Source organism: Pseudochaenichthys georgianus, chromosome 11, assembly GCF_902827115.2.
Source record: "Pseudochaenichthys georgianus chromosome 11, fPseGeo1.2, whole genome shotgun sequence".
Classification (NCBI taxonomy): Eukaryota; Metazoa; Chordata; class Actinopteri; order Perciformes; family Channichthyidae; genus Pseudochaenichthys; species Pseudochaenichthys georgianus.
Genome location: NC_047513.1, coordinates 4,918,988 through 4,940,521, shown reverse-complemented (window position 1 = coordinate 4,940,521; position 21,534 = coordinate 4,918,988). Strand labels below are relative to the sequence as shown.

The window sequence follows — 21,534 nt, the reverse complement described above, 5'->3', positions numbered from 1 at the left end:
TTGTGCTGTGTTAGAAACAGTCTGCTACCATTAATACAAACACTAATGAGAAGCACTCAGCCTATGCTTGGTGACTTCACTCTGTTGGAAATGAAACAACAGATATATGGTCAGCAATTAATTTGTTGAACATGTCTGATGTTCACAACTGTAATTGGGAGCATTGGCGTCTCATGTGAGCTGAAGAAATACTGATAAAAAAACAAGCAATAGCTAAAATAATGCTGCAGTGTGCTGTGAGTGAAAAGTATTTCACCTAAAAATTCATCAGCTTTGAGTACGGAGACACGGCAACAAATCGCCTCTTCCCAATGAATGAATGAATCAATCAATCAATCAATCAATCAATCAATCAATCAATCAATCAATCAATCAATCAATCAATCAATCAATCAATCAATCAATGTTTATTTATATAGCCCAATATCACAAATGTTACATTTGTCTCAGTGGTCTTCACAGTGTGTACATAATATCAGTATGACAATACGACACCCTCTGTCCTTAGACCCTCACATCGTACAAGGAAAAACTTCTGAAGAAAACCCAGTTTAAAGGGAAAAATGGGAGAAACCTCAGGGAGAGCAACAGAGGAGGGATCCCTCTCCCAGGACGGACAGACGTGCAATAGATGCCGTGTGTAAATTGAAAAGATAATACATTTGCAACATAGGTAGTCCAAATGTTTGGAAATGCATGTGTGTATAATAGGAAGATGAATCCACGAGGATATCCATCCAGGACCGATGATCCAGGACCACAGCCACGACTCGCGATCCAGGGCTCGCGATCCAGGACACAGGACCGCAGGATCATCCATGACTCCGGATCCCGGCGTATATAGACACCAAAAAGAAAGACATTTGGGGAAGCTGGGTTAATCGGAACATGAGAGTACACAGGTATAGACAGAGAGAAGGAAGAAGGAAGATGTCCCCCGACAAACTAAGTCTATATCAGCAAAACTAGGGGCTGAATCTAATCAGCCCTAACTATAAGCTTTATCAAAAAGGAAGGTCTTAAGCGCACTCTTAAAAACGGATAGGCTGTCTGCCGCCCGAACACAAACTGGAAGCTGATTCCACAAATGTGGAGCTTGATAAGAAAAGGCTCTGGCTCCCATTGTACTTTTAGAGACTCTAGGAACAACCAACAACCCTGCATTCTTGGAACGCAATGCCCTAGTAGGACAGTAGGGTATAATGAGTTCTTTAAGGTAAGATGGCGCCTGCCCATTAAGGGCTTTGTAGGCGAGAAGACAATTTTTAAATTCTATCCTGTGTTCTATAGGGAGCCAGTGTAAGGCAGCCAGAACAGGGGTAATGTGGTCCCTTTTCCTAACATACTCTAGGGATCAGGTGGAACACTGGTTGGACATTTACTACCGGCCGCGGTCTGCCTAGTGCCAGGGTAGTTGTGTCCATATAACCGACCGCAATGCATAGCGGGAAGTCGGTTATATAGACATCAACAAAATAAGTGTTTAACGGTGATTTAAACTAGTTTATGCGGGGAAAAGAGTGCTCAAAATCGGATTAAACAGGCCATTTCATCCACACCTCACGACTCCCATCAAAAGTGATTGAAATGTACAGGAATCTGTCTATTTCAATCACATTTGACGACCCGTCCAGGGTGACTTTCTTCCCCCGGATTTAGTGTCTGAAAGTCGGCTAAGATTACTTTAAATGCAGGGTACACATGGCTGTATTACCCAGCAATCAGTGTGTGATAGCTGGGCAAGTTTGCTGTGAATTTAAGGGAGATATGGCCCTTTCAAACACACCTCACGACTCCCATCAAAAGTGATTGAAATGTACAGGAATCTGTCCATTTCAATCACATTTCACGACCCGTCCAGGGTGACTTTCTTCCCCAGGAATTAGTGTCTGAAAGCTGGCTAAGATTACTTTAAATACAGTGTGCACATGGCTTTATTACCCATGAATTAGTGTGTGAAAGCTGGGTAACTTTGCTGTGAATTTAAGGGAGATATGGGCATTTCAAACAGGGAGATGTACAGGGATTTATTACCCCGGATTTAGTGGCTGAAAGCCGGCTAAGATTACTTTAAATGCAGGGGGCACATGGCTCTATTACCCAGCAATCAGTGTGTCAAAGCTGGGTAACTTTGCTGTGAATTTAAGGGAGATATGGGCATTTCAAACAGGGAGATGTACAGGGATTTATTACCCCGGATTTAGTGGCTGAAAGCCGGCTAAGATTACTTTAAATGCAGGGGGCACATGGCTCTATTACCCAGCAATCAGTGTGTCAAAGCTGGGTAACTTTGCTGTGAATTTAAGGGAGATATGGCCATTTCATCCACACCTCACGACTCCCATTAAAAGTGATTGAAATGTACAGCACTCTGTATATTTCAATCACATTTGACGACGCGTACAGGGTGACTTTGTTACCCCGGATTTAGTGGCTGAAAGCCGGCTAAGATTACTTTAAATGCAGGGGGCACATGGCTCTATTACCCAGCAATCAGTGTGTCAAAGCTGGGTAACTTTGCTGTGAATTTAAGGGAGATATGGGCATTTCAAACAGGGAGATGTACAGGGATTTATTACCCCGGATTTAGTGGCTGAAAGCCGGCTAAGATTACTTTAAATGCAGGGGGCACATGGCTCTATTACCCAGCAATCAGTGTGTCAAAGCTGGGTAACTTTGCTGTGAATTTAAGGGAGATATGGCCATTTCATCCACACCTCACGACTCCCATTAAAAGTGATTGAAATGTACAGCACTCTGTATATTTCAATCACATTTGACGACCTGTGTAGAGTGGCTTTCTTACCCATTAGGTACACCGACAAAGGCACCTCTTCGGGGCCGCTCCAAGACCCCCAAAACACGGACTGAGGAGCTCCAGGATCCCTCCCATGTACCTCCAGAACCTCGAGCACCTTGGGTCCCCGGGCCCCCGAACTTAAGCACTCCCCCACGGACTAAACCAAGATGATCACACCCTCAAGAATCTCGTGCCCCTGGGAATCTTAAAGGGGGGTGTATTTTGCGGTGCTTTACCGTCCGCCCATCGGCACCCATAGTCGGCCTTCTTCACAGCAGCAGCACCCAACCTCCATGGAGGATGTTTCTCGTGCCCCTGGCTACACTTAAAGGGGGTCTACTTTGCGGTGCTTTACCGTCCGCCCATCGGCACCCATAGTCGGCCTTCTTCACAGCAGCAGCACCCAACCTCCATGGAGGATGTTTCTCGTGCCCCTGGCTACACTTAAAGGGGGTCTACTTTGCGGTGCTTTACCGTCCGCCCATCGGCACCCATAGTCGGCCTTCTTCACAGCAGCAGCACCCAACCTCCATGGAGGGTATTATCGTGCCCCTGGCAACACTTAAAGGGGGTCTACTTTGCGGTGCTTTACCGTCCGCCCATCGGCACCCATAGTCGGCCCTCTTCACAGCACCACCTGCCCTGCTGGAGGTTCTAACTTTATTTACCCTCTTCTACCTTACAAATCATCCCAACACCTCCATGCTACCACCAGAACCAGAATATCGTGCCCCTGGGGATCTTAAAGGAAAAAAACCCATAGTGGGCTTTAAAAACAGAACACTTAGTAATTTTAACAAACTTTATTTACAGTAATATTGACAGTAATAAATACATTCACACAGGATATAACGGATTTACAAGGGGACTGATTACAACAACACACTGCATATTTACAAGTTGATCACTGGCAACAGTGGGTGAAGTTGGGGCAGAGTATGGCACCCTCTCTTCACCCATGTCTGAGGGGCTGTGTTCGGCCAGTGACTGGTCCCTCTTCGGGACATGTCTTGGTAGGGAGTCTTGGTAGGGAGCCGGGCTGTGCTCCTCTCCAGAGCTGTCACTGTCGATGTCAATACCCGCAAAAGTGTCTTCATTTCCCGCTGCTGCTGCTGTCGATGCCGCCGCCGCTGCTTGCAGTGACTCTGTGAAGAGCAACCGAATGTCCGCAGCCTCCTTCAAAGAAGGATTATTCGCGTAAAATTTGTCCGCAGTTGCAGTGTTGTGACACATGAAATCACTCACTCTTTGGCGGTTGCCTTTGTCTTGAAACCTCTTCGCATTATCGGCGTGGACTGTGCGGAGGTCGGTGAAGTTAATGGGACCGTGGAGCCCTACATCAGCCCATGCCAACCTCAGGGAGTAGGCAAGCTTCCTGAACGGGTTCTTCCCCTCTGTGTATAGAAAGTAACGGCTCTGGGTGCAGGTCAGCGTACCCTTAATTTCCAGCCACCTCTTCATCCATCCAAATTCTTCTACGGTGAGGTACAGCTGCGCTTCCCCGAACGCGTTGGCCGTCTTGTGGTTACTTACCTGTTATGACAGAGTTAGAGAGTGTCAATACAATGTCAATCATGCATATAACTGCCGGAATAAATGCATTGATTAATAGCACTCACATGAACCAGGTAGCCGAAGGCAGTGCCAGTTGTATCCGCCTTTCGGACCTCGGCGTTGGTCATGTTGGAGTAGACCCCCGGACGGTGGCCGTAAATGCAGCTCCAATGAAGAGTCATATACCCATAGAGCAGGGTACGGGTTGCGGTAGTCGGATTGCAGGCCATCACATCCAGGAGCTGAGGGATGCGAGTGGTGGTCGAAGTCAAGCATGTCATTAGGTCGTTGTGGCTCGGCAGACCTTCCATCTTGTCACGCTTCACTTGCATCTGGTGGATAAGTACTTTTCTCTTCAGGGACTTCAGGATGGCAACTACTTCCCGTTTGATTAAAATCATGTCGGTTTGGCTGAGCCTGCTCCCCTTGCACGGTGTGTCGGCCATGTACTTGAGAAAGTGTGATATATTCTTGATGTAGAAGTCGGAGGTCGTGACCTGAAGGCTTGACTTCATCAGGCTCCGGGACCACCCGCGTATCCTCTTGACATCCCTCAAAAAGAGCCAGTCAGACAGGCGATTGAAACCGTGTGCCATGAAACTGAGGAACGACTTCACTCTGCTTAGTTTGGAGACTGTGTTTTCCTGGAGCCTCACTGGTGGGTCGATACCTGCATAATGCTCCCGGTATCCTTGCAGATAATCCTCTGTGAAATATAAACAGTACTTTAATGACAACACAGGGTGTGTTACAGAAACTGCATGTGTCACATAGCCAACACACTTACCCATAATCCGTGGGAATGTGATGTCCCGCATTATATTTCCCCGGCCCCTGCCCCGGAACCAGGGGGAATTTATGGGAGGGGAGGTTGACGAGGCCTCGGTATGCATGGATGCAGGCTCTGAGGAGCTGGATGAATGGGTGTGAGAGCCAGTGGGGGACTTGCTGCAGGCGGGAATGGGAGACGTGCTGCAGGCGGGAATAGGAGACTTGCTGCAGGAGGGACCTTTCGACTTGGACAGCCTCGTTGGTGTCGACTCTGTTCGGGGTCGTTTCTTCAGAATGACCCTCTCTCGTTCCTCCCCATCGAACGCGGGCATGTCCCCGGCCCGCTGATCCATCCTCTGTCGCTTGTGCTTTATCCTCTGCTGCAACTTGCAGCGCAAGGATTTCACCTCAGCAGCATATATGTCCCGCTGAGCCCTCACTGCGTTTGCCTGCAGCCTCCATTCTTTGCAGTCCGGGTTGTCACATTCATTCACCGGGGACAAGGGTGGAGGTTGTGACAGTATATCGTCATCTGCCACCGTGTCAACAGCCCAAGCGGTAATCATTTCTATGGTGGGGTTTGTCATTCGGAGTTCATAAAGCTCCTTCTTGGCCACTGTCATTTTCATTTGATTTTGAACCACATGTAGTTCCTCCCGGGCCAGCTCAACATGGTCTCTGGCCAAGTGGCGATCCAGCCTTGTGCCACGGTACTCGCATCCCAGAATGGTACAGGGATGGAGCCTAATGTTGGTCCGTCCGTTGGCCAACAACAGCAGAATTTTTCTTTCATCCAAGTTACGCACACCATGGCGCCTCTGAAGGTGCTTGCTCAGGGCACGGTAGGAACTATTACAGATCGGACAATGGACCGCCATCCGACCTGTATTCTTGAGCATTTCGGTACCGGGAAATGTCACCAGAATCGTGGGTAAAAAAGAAGGAAGCGTGAAAAGACTCACGAAAGGTGCACTCAGCTTATCTTTGTTTTCATTTGCATCATGGTGCGGTGTCCCATGTAGGCACTCGTTAGGCGGGCAGAGATCCCTGTAATCTCCCCTCACGTTCCTCCAGAGTCTGGTTCTCCCAAAGGATACCCGACAGTTTCGGGTACGACAACGTGGGGATAACAGTATCCTCCGGGGAGGCATTGAACCCCTCTCACCTGCCCCCAGAGGAGGCAGGGGAGTCAGGTACCCAGAGGGCGCACGGTGGACGGCCAGGGCGAGGCCGCCACACCGCGCTGGAGTCAGGGTCCCGGTGAGGCGCAGGACGGAGCACCCGGCAGTAGCCTCCAGCAGACCCCTGCGCGGTTCCCTCGTCCCTCGGAAGAGGTGGAGAGGCGGAGGGGTGTGTGTTTTCATCTGCTGGCGGGTTGCCGGGATAACAGTATCCTCCGGGGAGGCATTGAACCCCTCTCACCTGCCCCCAGAGGAGGCAGGGGAGTCAGGTACCCAGAGGGCGCACGGTGGACGGCCAGGGCGAGGCCGCCACACCGCGCTGGAGTCAGGGTCCCGGTGAGGCGCAGGACGGAGCACCCGGCAGTAGCCTCCAGCAGACCCCCGCGCGGTTCCCTCGTCCCTCGGAAGAGGTGGAGAGGCGGAGGGGTGTGTGTTTTCATCTGCTGGCGGGTTGCCGGGATAACAGTATCCTCCGGGGAGGCATTGAACCCCTCTCACCTGCCCCCAGAGGAGGCAGGGGAGTCAGGTACCCAGAGGGCGCACGGTGGACGGCCAGGGCGAGGCCGCCACACCGCGCTGGAGTCAGGGTCCCGGTGAGGCGCAGGACGGAGCACCCGGCAGTAGCCTCCAGCAGACCCCCGCGCGGTTCCCTCGTCCCTCGGAAGAGGTGGAGAGGCGGAGGGGTGTGTGTTTTCATCTGCTGGCGGGTTGCCGGGATAACAGTATCCTCCGGGGAGGCATTGAACCCCTCTCACCTGCCCCCAGAGGAGGCAGGGGAGTCAGGTACCCAGAGGGCGCACGGTGGACAGCCAGGGCGAGGCCGCCACACCGCGCTGGAGTCAGGGTCCCGGTGAGGCGCAGGACGGAGCACCCGGCAGTAGCCTCCAGCAGACCCCCGCGCGGTTCCCTCGTCCCTCGGAAGAGGTGGAGAGGCGGAGGGGTGTGTGTTTTCATCTGCTGGCGGGTTGCCGGGATAACAGTATCCTCCGGGGAGGCATTGAACCCCTCTCACCTACCCCCAGAGGAGGCAGGGGAGTCAGGTACCCAGAGGGCGCACGGTGGACGGCCAGGGCGAGGCCGCCACACCGCGCTGGAGTCAGGGTCCCGGTGAGGCGCAGGACGGAGCACCCGGCAGTAGCCTCCAGCAGACCCCCGCGCGGTTCCCTCGTCCCTCGGAAGAGGTGGAGAGGCGGAGGGGTGTGTGTTTTCATCTGCTGGCGGGTTGCCGGGGAGAACGCCCTTAACGTTTTGTGAGAACCATGAGTGGGGGTCATACAGGCAACCATGTTAGCCGAAAATAGTGTCTCGTTATTCCGTGAAAACTGCCCTTGAATTCCTCCAGAGACCAGTTTCACAACTTAAAGTTGTGTGAGAACCATGATTGGGGGTCCTCCAGACAACCATTTTAGCCGAAAATAGTGTCTCGTTATTCCGTGACAACTCCCATTGCATTTCTCCAGAGTCAGAAAAAGTACAACTCAACTTTTGGAAGAACCAGAGAAAAGGGTGAAAATGGATATATTGTATCCGAAAATAGTGTTCCAAAAGGCGGGTAGAGTCCCCTGACAACTCCCCATACCTTTCTCCAGAGTCGTAAAAAGTACAAGTTAACTTTTTGGAAGAACCAGAAAAAGGGGTGAAAATGGATAAAATGTATCCCAAAATAGTGCCTCTTGAGGCGGATAGAGTCCCCTGACAACTCCCATTGCATTCCTCCAGAGACCAGTTCAAAAACTTTAACTTTTGTGAGAACCATGATTTGGGGTCATCCAGGCAACAATTTGATCCGATCCAAAGTGCTTATGAGGCGGATACATTCCTCCATGATTTCCCCATCATGTGAAAATAGCTCGTTTTTTTCTAAGTGCTCTCAAAAACCGGGTTTCCGATTTCGTGCAGATGGTAGCTTGGAAAAGATGAATGAATTTTTTGGACGGAGGAGGGGAGGTCTCATTTCCCCTCTCCGTTGTAAATTGCAACGGGGGAGTGCAAACGTCTCCGGGGCTTCGTCCCGAAGCGCCGAAGACTTGACCCCCTCCCCCGTTGGCACTTAGCCGTTTTTCGAGAATTTTTAAAAACTTCATTTTTGATTATTTTAACATATAATTGACCGTTTTCTTTACTTTTTTTTGCTTTCCACGGGTGGAGGCGCATGGCAGGCCGCATATGAGCTTCCAAATTCGGCCTGGAACCTCCGGGAATTATGGGATAAGCTCCATATACTGACGACTCCCATCAAAAGTGATTGAAATGTACAGGAATCTGTCCATTTCAATCACATTTGACGACCCCATTAAAAGTGATTGAAATGTACAGGAATCTGTCCATTTCAATCACATTTGACGACGCATGCAGGGTGACCCTGGCTACACTTAAAGGGGGTCTACTTTGCGGTGCTTTACCGTCCGCCCATCGGCACCCATAGTCGGCCTTCTTCACAGCAGCAGCACCCAACCTCCAGTGGAGGATTTTTCTCGTGCCCCTGGCAACACTTAAAGGGGGTCTACTTTGCGGTGCTTTACCGTCCGCCCATTGGCACCCATAGTCGGCCTTCTTCACAGCAGCAGCACCCAACCTCCAGTGGAGGGTTTTTCTCGTGCCCCTGGCAACACTTAAAGGGGGTCTACTTTGCGGTGCTTTACCGTCCGCCCATCGGCACCCATAGTCGGACTTATTCACAGCAGCAGCACCCAACCTCCAGTGGAGGATGTTATCATGCCCCTGGCAACACTGGTAAACACTGGTAACATCTGTCTAGCCGCTGACAGGAACTTGACATCGGAAGTTGACATCGCATTTCCATTGAGCGGACACCCGTACATGTGAAGGGCAAGTCCCACGGTACCTCCGTTCATAAGGCTGACATTTGCCTTACTCAGGTTAGTACACGAGCCGTAGCATTTTGAATCAGCTGAAGCGACTTGACTGACTTCTTGGTACTCCCTGATAATAAAGAGTTACAATAATCCAGCCTAGAAGTAACAAATGCATGGACTAGTTTCTCTGCATCGTTTTGAGGCAAGATATGCCTGATTTTTGCAATGTTACATAGATGGAAGTAGGCGGTCCTTGAAATTGATTTTAAGTGGGCGTTAAAGGATAAATCCTGATCAAATATAACACCAAGATTCCTTACAGCCTCACTGGAGGCCAAATTAATGCCATCCATAGTTAGTATATCTTTAGATAATTTGTTTCGTAGATTCTTCGGGCCGAGTACAATAACTTCAGTTTTGGTCGTGTTTAACATCAAAAAGTTTAAGGTCATCCACGTTTTTAAGTCCTTGAGGCAGTCTTGAATTTTATTTAGATGATTAATTTCATCAGGCTTGATTGATAAATATAGTTAAGTATCATCCGCATAACAATGAAAGTTTACAGAATGATTCCTTATAATATTGCCTCACGGAAGCATATATAATGTGAACAAAATAGGTCCGAGCACTGAGCCCTGTGGCACTCCATGGCTAACTTTGGTTTGCATGGAAGATTCATCGTTGACACGTACAAACTGAGAGCATTCAGATAGATAGGACCTAAACCAGCCTAAAGCAGTTCCCTGTATGCCAACTAAGTGCTCTAGTCTTTGCAATAGGATATCATGGTCGATGGTATCAAATGCAGCACTGAGATCGAGCAAAACAAGAATAGAGACAAGTCCCTTGTCTGAGGCTATTAGAATGTCATTTGTGACTTTAACCAGAGCTGTCTCTTTGCTATGATGTGTTCTAAAGCCAGACTGAAAATATTCAAATAAATCATTGTTTTTTAGTAATCACACAACTGTTTTGCGACCGCTTTCTCAAGAATTTTTGAGAGGAACGGAAGATGAAGGAATGAACTCTCTGCAGAGTTTACAGTCCTTGTGTGTCCTCATCTTTAGGTCCAGCATAAATCAATGTGTGGTTGTGTGAGTCACCTGCTGTATATTTTAACTACTCCAACTGGGCCCAGGCTAAAGGGGCAGATGGGGACGAGAGGAGCCAACCAGGGTTAAAAGGCCTTGCATCTCCTCCTTTGCTTGTCTTATTGAAGCCCACACACACACACACACACACACACACACACACACACACACACACACACACACACACACACACACACACACACACACACACACACACACACACACACACACACACGCCCCTTTAACATCCCTTCCAGCTCTCTTTTTCATCAGCTTCAGCTTTTTTGTTTTTGACTCCAATGGCTTTTTGAACTTTTCTTTTTCTCTCATCAATTTCTTTGATCTTTTGTCACTATTTGGTTTCATTTTTATGATTCTGTGGCAGCGACAGCCATATTTAGAGGAATTATATTGTCAAGTTGCCAATATCTCAATTATCTCACCAAATGTGGCACAAGTGTCCAATTGGACTCAATGACGAACGATGTCAGGGTTCAAATGTCAAGTTTGAAATTTGAAAAACACGTTTTCGGCCTTAACTCAATAATTAATATTAGTGGTGCACGATAATTATTGGCCCGATAATTATTGGTCCGATATTAGGAATTATGACGTCATCCCGATACACCCGATAAAAGTATTAATAGCCCCGATAATATATAATATATTTTTTGGGTAAGAAAAAAATCCTGCGGTGTGGGTGGATTGGGATGAGGGGCGCTTGTTTTTCACTCGGCTCCTCCCGTTTTGCCAGTACTGTGGTATTAGTGGTTTAGGAAGAGGGGAGTTTTTCACAAATCCACCGCTCCCTTCTCATGCCTGGCTGTGACGTAAATGGTGTACGGCCGTGAAGCCAGGACAGTAAACAAACATGTCGTCGGTAGTATGGGACTATTTCAAAGTTTCAGAGTTAGAGACGACCCCAGGGTTAGTTTTGTTCATAGTAGTAATGCTCATGTCATTTGCTCACTACTAGTCTCTTTTTTACCACCAGGTGTGCAAAAACTACAGGTACATTTAATATATATATATATATATATTATATTATTATCGGTTATCGATATCGGTCTTGAGAAGCAGGAAGTTATCGGTATCGGTATCGGTTTCAAACACCAATATCGTGCATCCCTAATTAATAAGCCAAGTATGACCATTTAACTGTCGATTGGTTACATGGACTATTCCATAAACTACAACTTGATTTGTTGGTGATGGAAAATAACTAAGGCGGTTATTCTATTATCTCAGTCTTCCTTTTTGTTTCCTTCTTTATTAAAACTGTTATTTGCAGTTTATACAGGTACAACTGTGTGGCTCACACAATTCATTTTTGTTAAATATATGAAGATTCAAGATAAATTCAGTCACTTTAAAATGTCCGATATACTCCTCTATACTACAAGTTATCACCCATCGTGAGTGCAATTCTCTCCTGTCAGGGAGATGTCAGAGATATGCAAAATATGGTGTTTTTCTCCCTGTAATCTTCTCTTCTTCCTTTCTCTTAATTTCCCCTTTGAGTCCCGTCTCAGCACCTTTCTCTCTCTCTCAGATTCCCCTCTCTTTGTCGGCTTCTCAGTGCTCATAGCTGACAGTCCTCTCCTTGCCCACACTTGCTGAATACCTCAGCTCTCGCCTCACAGGCTTGTTCCTGGGCTGCTGCCTGCTGCTGCTGATCACACACTAGCTGCTGCCTGCTGCCTGCTGCCTGCATGGCTGTCGGTCGGTCTGCACAGTTGGCTGCTTGTTTGTCTGCTGCTGTTGTTGTGTATGTCTGCACACTTGTCTCTGCAGGTCACCTGGGTACTAACAGGGTGCAGGTAATTAGCCAGCAAGGCTGCCAGGCTCTGCAGATTAGGTCTTAAAGAAATACTCTGCTGAAAGATGTTTTGAGAACATAATACTCCCCTTTTTGGATGTAAATGTAGCTCATATACATTTGAAGTGTACTCATTCTATTTTAAATCCCATCGTAATCCATTCCAGTATATTCGTGTTATCAAACTGCTCATGGAGCATTAACCATTTCTCCATTGTCATTGTATGTATTACAAAACATCTTTTAGTTTCAAAATATGGCAAAATACCAAGCATCTGTTTAGTTATTTATTGCTTAAGATCAATCTAAGCAAACATAGTTCTTGCAATGAAGCGCTATAGCTTGACCTATACTGTACATGGTAATGTGTTTAAGGCTATAACTGATTTAGATTTTTGATAGTTGAATCATATAATGATAAATTAGCTAATCCAACACTTTACAATTAAACATGTCATTAGTCTCTGATGTACACACTATAAGATGGTGACACTGTTTCAAAACAAGCAGTATATGTTTGTCTCACCTGTACTTTTCACCTGCTTGTTATTGGCATTCATATCTGCCAAAATATCTGTAATGAGATAACTTTGATAACTTTGCATAGTTCCGAGACAGGCCCCAGTTAGCATTTAGCATTACACTTCTAATTGAGTGTAGACATGAGGTGCAATCTACATCTCAGGGGTGCTTGTTCAAGATGATAACACCTACAGTGCCACTTCACTTTTGAGTCAAGAGTTATTTAGGTGGAGGAACACACCAAGTTCAATCTGCATGTTTTCATGTTTCAATGACTTTCAGTTTCTTAGATAACCCAAGGTGCTCCGGTGTTACTGAGTGCACTCTTTATTCCTGACTTGCTTTAGCTCAGAATGAATGGATGTTGCAGCTTAGAGCTTTACATTCCCTCTATATAGCCAGGAGTTTTCTCAATTGTTGGAGGAGAAGATGAAAGAGACATTGACTGCGGACAAAGCATCCTGCCAGGCTGTGTTTGGCCGATCACACAACTTCGATATTTAAAAAATCACTGAGAAAGGGAACTACTTTTGTATAGTTCTTTACTGGTTGATTCTTAACGCAACAGATCAATACACACTTTCAAATATTTGTTTCTAAAACATCAACTCACCCTTTTTATGTGGACCACATAGAAAAGCAATGTTAACATGTTCTGTCTTAGAGAATAGACACCTTACCTGCTACCAAGTGTATCAGCGTGCTGGCTAAAGCGTGAAATGGTGTTACGTGAATCCGTTTGGTTGTGCAGCTTTTCGGTCTGCACCGGCATTTCTTCCTGCTCATCAAACAAACAATTTGTCTTTCTAATTCCCTTGCCGTCTGTCCTCCATTGTGTGATATATGTGGAGTCTAATCTGACATGAGCCATAATAACTCATCTCTCCAATCACTCTCCAAGCACCCAGGTGGTGTCCCTGTGGGTTGGGTCCTCCACATATCGGTCTTCCCGTCTGTCTTTCTACAAAGTCTCATGTTCATACGATTACATGTTTTTTCAAATGTAATTCTACTGTCACAAAACCTCGTTGCCCCCCAGGATGGATACAGCTTTTTGATTCGGATTGATGATACCCATGTGCTATTGGGTCTTGAGGGTTACTTCTATCTGTGTTGTCGATATTAACACTTCTGCAAAGCAGCTTTGTTGCTCTTGTTATTGTTAGTGGAGTAAACATTGTAAGACTCAAAGATTCCAACGCTTTGGCATATGCTCAATAGTTACAGCGTAGTTTTTGCGGTGAACATATTCAGTCCTTGGCTCCTCCAACATTGCAACATAAAACAAGACCAAAAAAGAAATACAAATAATGCAAGAAGACATAGAAATGGTTGAGTTGATCAGGCAGTATGACACGTGACTTGGCAGAACTGTGATAAATATTAACTGTTGTTTTTTCTTTGGACTGCTAATTTGATCAGGTGTCTTGTGTTCCATGTGAACAGATGGCCGTGTGAACGCGATTTGTTCTCTTTTCAAGCCTTACCAACTATAGCGTAGTCACTGTTGGGGCTTATATAAAGCAATGTTTCTTGTCTGGATCTAAAAATGGAAAAATGAATATCCAGTGTTGAAAAGGATTGTTACCAAGACGTGTGTGCCGTTGAAGGCCGTATCTGCATGTACTGTATATTGATTGGATTTCAAATGAAAGAAACTTTTAGCAAACACTAAGGCTCGGGCTATTTTTTGCTATCTTACTCACACACTCCAACTAACAGCCACCATTTACCGTCACTAACCTATATTTGCTCCTATATTTGGCTGAACCTCATTTTGACCTCTCAGGATGTATTTAAGCTGCAACATCTGTAATGGGATGTTCCCCGGCTTCTGATAAGTCGGATGACACACCTCTACTCTCCTGTAACAGTCAGGACATGTTTTTATGTGGAGTTCGTCCCCTAATAAAAATGGCAGGAGGGAAGGTTACATCACATCCTGTGGGATAGTAAAGGTTCTGTTCTTCTTTTACTTCTTTCATGTGAAAATACCTTTTTTAGCAATGGAGAGAAAAACAAGACAAGACAAAAGTATGATATGTAATTATAACAGTGTTCATTTAATGTGTTGTGTCCGTGCATACATTTGAATTAGTTCTTTACAAAGAAAGCTATTTATGTAATGATTGCCTAGGCATTTTATCACTTAAGTAGGAATATCATTTTATATTGTTTAATGGAGTGCAAATGATTGCTCTAAAAGATGAGCGTTTCGGATGAGGTCCACTCATTAGTATTGCCCGTTATTGTTGCTTTCAGTGAACAGTTCTTGTTTCATGTGAAATACCTTTTTTATGCAAGCACATTGCTTTGGTCTCATTCAAGCGTCCACGGCCATTTTATTCTTATTTAGAACAAACGGTGCAAACACAAACATACTAGTTGCCATGGTTGCCTTTTTCTGTGTGAGGTCCATGGGTTTGGCGAAGGTTGTTGAGTTTTTCAGTTTGGAATAAAGCTAAGTGATCGTTCTTGGATGGATAGGGTGCTTGTGCTTTAATTTCGAGAAGATCCTTGATACCAAATCAATTTTAAAATACAGTATTTAGTGCCTTTACTGGGACATGTCTCCTTGCTTTACTGTTCAAAAAGCTCTTTATCTTTCTCATACTGCCTGTGCTGCAGCACCTCTTTTCACCCTCTGTCTGAAACCAGAGCCCAGTCTGCTCTGATTGGTTAGCTGGTCGGCTCTGTTGTGATCAACCACTGAGAGATGTAACGCTCTCTTAGCCTATCGCGTACAATGTATTGGAGCACGGCCAATATAAGCGCGATCGTAACATAGTGATGCCACTAATTTCCTGAAGTAAACAAAGGAGGCATTTCAGGCAGGTGGCGGGAAGGGTGGGAGAGAAGCCCAGACTCACGCCTTTTAGTGTGTCCTTGCTTAAACAAGAATCTGCATGAAGAAGCAGGATTCTAAAATGTGCCTCTGCATTGATCTTTTTGAGCCTTTTACAATCTTGCATTTACGCTCAGTGTCACGTTTCAGGGCATTGTTCTACAGGTAGGCAGGTGTGGACTTGCTTGTGTAGCATTACTGCTATATGAATGTACTGAACTCTGTCTATCAAGATATCACCTGTATATGCTGATACGCCATCTCATATGATTGGAATCCAAATTATGCTCGGGCAAGGTTCAGTGATGCGCCTGCATTTTCAGAAACTGTTTGTATTTCCCTCAAGGCTGTCAGTCTGAGTTACATCACCGTCTTGTTGCTTCAATCCTAAATCTTTGGATACTGGAAAGTATGCGTGTGATCTCACATTCTTGACCCTAATGTTATGGAGAAAATGACCTGATAGGCATGTCAAGCTGAAGGCAACACTCTAATTCTGACACCTTTGTGATTTATTAGGTGACGAACTCACCGCCTACCATCTCATTAGTGCGAATGCTGTTTACAGCCAATACTTTGGCACTCCATAACTTCAGCTTATTTTCAGCTACAGAAACCATTCAAATATTAAACTATTCAGCCTGTTCAGGAATCGATGGGAAACCTTCAACTTTTTCAAAATATTTCATACTTTTTGAAATATTCAGCTTTTTAAACTCTTTTTTTTACATTGAAGTCAATGGGAAGAGCCTTCAAATCAGCCAATACTTTAGCTCTCCATAACTTCAGCTTACTTTCAGCTACAGAAACCATTCAAATATTAAACTATTCAGCCTAATCAGCAATTGATAAGAAACCTTCAACTTTTTCAAAACTTTTCATACTTTTTGAAATATTCAGCTTTTTAAACTATTTTTTTAACATTGAAGTCAATGGGAGATGCCTTCAAATCCTGTTTTCCTACACTTTGCGCCAAATACATCTCCTTCCACATAATTTCAGCCAGACCCTTCATTCCAACTTTCAAATGACCACAAGACCTTCAGCTATTCAGCTACTTTTACTTTTGATATATTTTAAACATTCTGAGATATTGAATTTAGTTTGGAGCTTGGTAGAGAGGCCTTTTTCAGATTTTTAAATTAGAGTGGATGGAGCAGCTCGTTAACTCTAGAGTGCTTTGATCTCAAAACAGAGTGCAGGACAGCTCAAAATTCTCCCCCAAAAATGTTTTAAACTTGCCATACTTCCCAAACCCTACACTCTTCAGACATATTTTTTCATGGAAAACGTAGGAAAACCTCTCCTGGGTTGGAAAATAAAAATAAAATAAGAAAAAATATTGTGAAGTGACAAAAACGTTCAACATTCCTCCATTGAAGCCCATTGTAATTTCAGGCAGATATTTCCTCACGGTAGCAGCCGCACACCTTTAGTTAAACTGCCAAAAAGGCCACATTATTAACCCGAAACTACACAAAAATTACACTTCAGATACTCAACTTCGTTGACATGCTTCACGTTTTGAAATTTCACAGATATCTGTTACGGTTCTTCCACAAAACGTTCACATGTAAGAGGTTCATCTCTCATTCAGAACAATGAAGCCTTTGAAGTCTAGGCACCTCGATAGCTCAACTATAAACACCTGTGTAATGGAACACGAAGATGTCATCACTCCAACTGACATGCAGCAGACTTCAACAGTCCAGCTGTGAAGACATCTTCGGGACAGTTTTGAGATTTCTTCAAATGCCGTTGCCATGGCAACACAATGCTCGCCTTGAAACACGGTTTTCTCATAGCTTCAGTGAAAATACTCCAAACAGCACAGAACTTCACAGGTTTGATAACGATGCAGCCATAAATGCATCTAAGCATAGTATGGGGTGTCATCAAATGTCGTTGCCATGGCGACAGACCACTCGCCATGAAACACGATGAGGCTGTAAATCCAATCGACACTGTCCAATCGTCCCCCAATCTTCACTTGTATATCACCGGTCCATGCCTCGAGCTCTACGCCAAATTTGAGATCTCACCATATGCCGTTTCCATGGAAATGCATCCCTCGCCATAAAATATGATGTCACTATAACTCCTATGCAAATGTTCAAAGAGTGCTCAAACTTCACATGTGTGCTAACAGTCCAGCTGTGAAGACATCTCTGCCGTTGCCATGGCAACACAATGCTCACCATGAAACACGGTTTTCTCATACTGTAACTTCAGTGAAAATACTCGAAATGGCCCAAAACTTCACAGGTTTGGTAACAATGCAGCCATCAACACATCTAAGAGTATTATGGGATGTCATCAAATGCCGTTGCCATGGCGACAGATCATTCACCATCAAGTTAGTTCAAAAGTTTGCAGTTCAAATATTCGTCTGCTTTCCCAAGCCTTTTTACATTCTTTTCTCATCTTAATACAAATTCATTCACTACTACTTATATCTGATATTTAACTCCTTCAGCCTATTTTCAGCTGCAGAAAACATTCAACTATTACATTATTCAGCTATTTCAGGACATCAAAGCTATACATGTTGTTGTTTATACCTTTTTTTAAACCTTTTCTTTGAAATATTAAGCTTTTTCTGCATTTTTTTTTGCTAAAAGCAGCTACCATTCAGCTAATAACACATTCAGCTTTTTCTGCATTTTCAGCTAAATTCAGCCATAAATGTTCACAGTTTACAGCATTCGCACGCATTTTCTGCAGGAAATGCATTTTCTAGTTTTAGTTTGTAAGCAGCCATTACTGAAGTTCATTTTATTGCACCGTGAAAATCAACTTGCATACTTGAAGCTTTCTGCAGCTACGTAATACATCTCAGTGAAGATTGCTTCACCTTACCAAAGTTATATAAATGTAATTTGGTAAAAGAGTCATACATTGGGACTGTTCTGAGATGTAACCATCGTGGTACATTCAAGTGTTTGTGGAACACATCACAGACTAGATAGTCCTCAGGGATAAGCATCCTTTAAGTACAATAAATGAATACATTCTGTCATTACTTAACCTTATTCCTGCTGCATTTAAACCCAATTTAAATTCAACTGTTATCTGTCTGGCTATATATCATTTGGTTATATGGTCAGTTGTAAACATGTACTCACAGGAAATGTTATGTCTTTTTAGAAGAAGGTTATTGTTGGTCCCTTGAGGGGATATGTTATTGTCACTTGTTTTCCTTTACATTACACACATAGGACATACATACACACATACAAAAACAGGACATATTCAGTAAACATGCTTTTATGGAGAGGTTTCAGAGTCTCTGTACTTGGTCCAATTGGGACTTGAACTGGTGAGACTTTGAAGTCTCAACAGATTGAGCTACCTGTTTAAAAAACCGGCACAACAACTTAACAAGTCTTTTAAATCCAAATGTCCTTCAGCGTGACTTGCAGTGTCTTGGTCAAGGACTCGGTCTCTGTTTCACAGCTCGGACTTGCAACCTTTCAATTAAAGACACAATCACTATGAGCACATGTGTGTTTCTGACAGGACCCGTTTATTGAGGTGTATTTCCTGGTCCATTTGGTCAGGCCCCAGTCAATAGACGCTGTCAGCAGAGGGCAGGGAGGAGTGGTAGACACCCTGTTCCACTCACCAGGGGGTGTGGGTTAGAAAGGAAAGATCAAACAATATGTGGCATACAAAGTGAGTCACAGTTAATGTAGGCTCTTCACACACATTTAGGGAATACATGTGTACCGATCTAACTGTATTTATTCAGAGGCAGTTAGCTGAGCAATAGTTATCTTCTGTTTGTTCAGGATGACTCCGCTATACATTCCTGTGGTTATAATCAGGGCCCTTTCCCACTGGCTGGTCTGAATTTGCATACAAATGTGCAAGTCTGAAAGCTTTTTCCAAACCTGCGTGCAAGTTCCAAACTTGTAGGTATTTGTTTAGGTATAAGCAAGTAAGGGATAAGAACTGATCACTTTAGCAAAAGGAACCCCAACAGATAGATTCAAGAGGTATTGAATCACTCTGAATGATCAGGCTTATTACACAGCTATTAACGTAATTAATCAATAATTATGAAACAACTTGATTTAAACATGCTTTTATTCACTCTTACAATTATTATATTGCTTAGGCTAAGAGAATATGGTCCATTCCACTGTGTACCATCGTCTCAACTGCGTCAAGGAAAATGTTTATTTTAGCCACTGCTTAATTTAGCCACTGCTTAAACTGCCCGTACGGTCCCTTGATCAGAAGAGCAACACTCTGATATCCTTAGCAATGGTCTACTATCTAAAAAGAGCAGACCACTGAGTGTCCAAATTGACCAATCAGAATCAATTTAGGGTATTATGAGGAATACAAGTATGGAATACTCAGTTTTGGAAAGTTTTTATTATTCTGCCCTTCTGTTCTCTTTGACTTGGACAGTTGATTTCAGTGTAGCAGGGATGTGTGTACACTGTGACAGTAGGTGTGGAAGGAAAGCCAGGCTTGGAAAAACTTGTCAGCAGACAGTCGATGTGTGGATTTGCACTGCTGCATATGTCAATACTTAGGCATGTTGCTGTGGATTTGTTAATGTTTTTGTTTCTGTCGTGAACTCAATATGGGGCTGTACACATGGTGGGAGTTCACATCTGATTGGTTTTTGTTTGTTGATTTGTAGTCAGCGTCCGACATTTGTCTGTTGTTAAAACCTGTCAAATGAAGATAGATGGGTTCGATGCAGAAGTTTTTCATGGTTACAACTAGTCTTCCTTCAAAAATACACACAGGTTGTGCCACGCTAGGGCTGAACGGTCAATCGATTTTAAATGATGCAATTATCAAATCGCAAAGCCTGCGATTTATTTATTTTTTGTTCTTCTTGTGTGTCAGTCATCCACACCAATCAGAAGTGCTGTGCTCCACATGTACCAGCCATTGTTAACCAATCAGAAGTGGCCCATGATAGAAGGTGATTGACAGATTGATCCAATCACCTGCCAAGTGCTTCTGAAAGTGCCTGCCCTTTCCAAATGGCTTCCAATGGAGCTTTAGATGGTTTGGTGAAACAAAGCATCTGAGTCAGGTTAGTGATGCTCCATCACGTGTTTCTATTACAGGGTGAGTCTTAAACTGAAGCTTGACTCTAAAGCAACCCAACGGAAGTTAGTAAGTTTAGTTCTTTCACTCGTAGCTCAGGGAGCTAGAAACGGGAGCACGTTGATACGACCTTCCTAGCCGGAGTTCTGGCCGCATTTTACAATAAACTTCCGTTGGGTCGCTTCAAAGCAAATATCGCAAATCGAATCGCAATATCCGTCAGAAGAATTGCAATTAGATTATTTCCCCAAATCGTGCAGCCCTACACGCTGAATATTTGTAAATATTGTTGCAGGCATTTACCCTCAGAGGGACACGTCAGCATCTACTAACAGTAACTCAATGTGATGTCAATCTGCCACGCCACAAATAAAGATGAATGATGACCAAGTAGATTATCTGGGCAGTAGGGATGTTGAGATTCACCGATTGGCATCGGTGCACCGGCATAAACGTTCAAGATGCGAGTGCACCGGTTGAAAGAGTGCACATCGGCTACAGTTTGGGTTGAACTCGCGATGCATCGATTGTAGCGTCTTTGCATCGGTAAAAAAACAATTCATTCATATAATATCCCCTCATCCAATCAGCACTCAGCAGAGACGATCTTTGATCTTTGCTTCGCACTACGGAGGCCGAGAGTCTCAGTGATCAACACACATGGAAGTCGAAGAGAAAGAGAAACACAGCGCACCGAAAAATACCTACAAATCAAACGTTTGGCAACACTTCGGATTTTTCAAGAAAGACGGACAACTTGAAAAATCGCTTGCAAATTGTAAACGATGCCGAGCCGCTTTAAGTACACAAGTAGTACGAGGAACTTAGCGACGCACATAAAGAGGCGACATGGGGTCTGCGGCTGAAAAGAGACTCAATCACTCAGTGAGGTGTTCTGTCAGAGAGTGGTGTTTAGTTTACAGCAGCCTGTGACGGCCAATCACAGTTTACATGTGTTCCTTACTGTAAGCAGTTATGAAAGAGCTGTCTGTGAAAGGTTCTCTGTATTCTTTATTGTTCCTATAGAACCCACTGCTTTCTGCTCTCTGGTGAGTCAGC

The 21,534-nt window shown here is 44.6% G+C and overlaps 2 protein-coding genes across 2 annotated transcripts in view; one reads left to right on the top strand and one right to left on the bottom strand.

Annotated features, from left to right (window-relative positions):
- The window catches only part of LOC117455458 (collagen alpha-1(XIV) chain-like), a 236,520-nt gene that overhangs the window by 42,606 nt on the left and 172,380 nt on the right, over window positions 1-21,534 (top strand).
- On the bottom strand, window positions 3,638-6,003 carry LOC139434847 (uncharacterized). The gene is made up of 3 exons (XM_071204901.1): window positions 5,142-6,003; window positions 4,420-5,060; window positions 3,638-4,333 (listed from the first exon to the last, which is right to left on the bottom strand). The coding sequence occupies exons 1-3, from the start codon at window positions 6,001-6,003 to the stop codon at window positions 3,638-3,640; spliced, it is 2,199 nt and encodes a 732-aa protein (XP_071061002.1).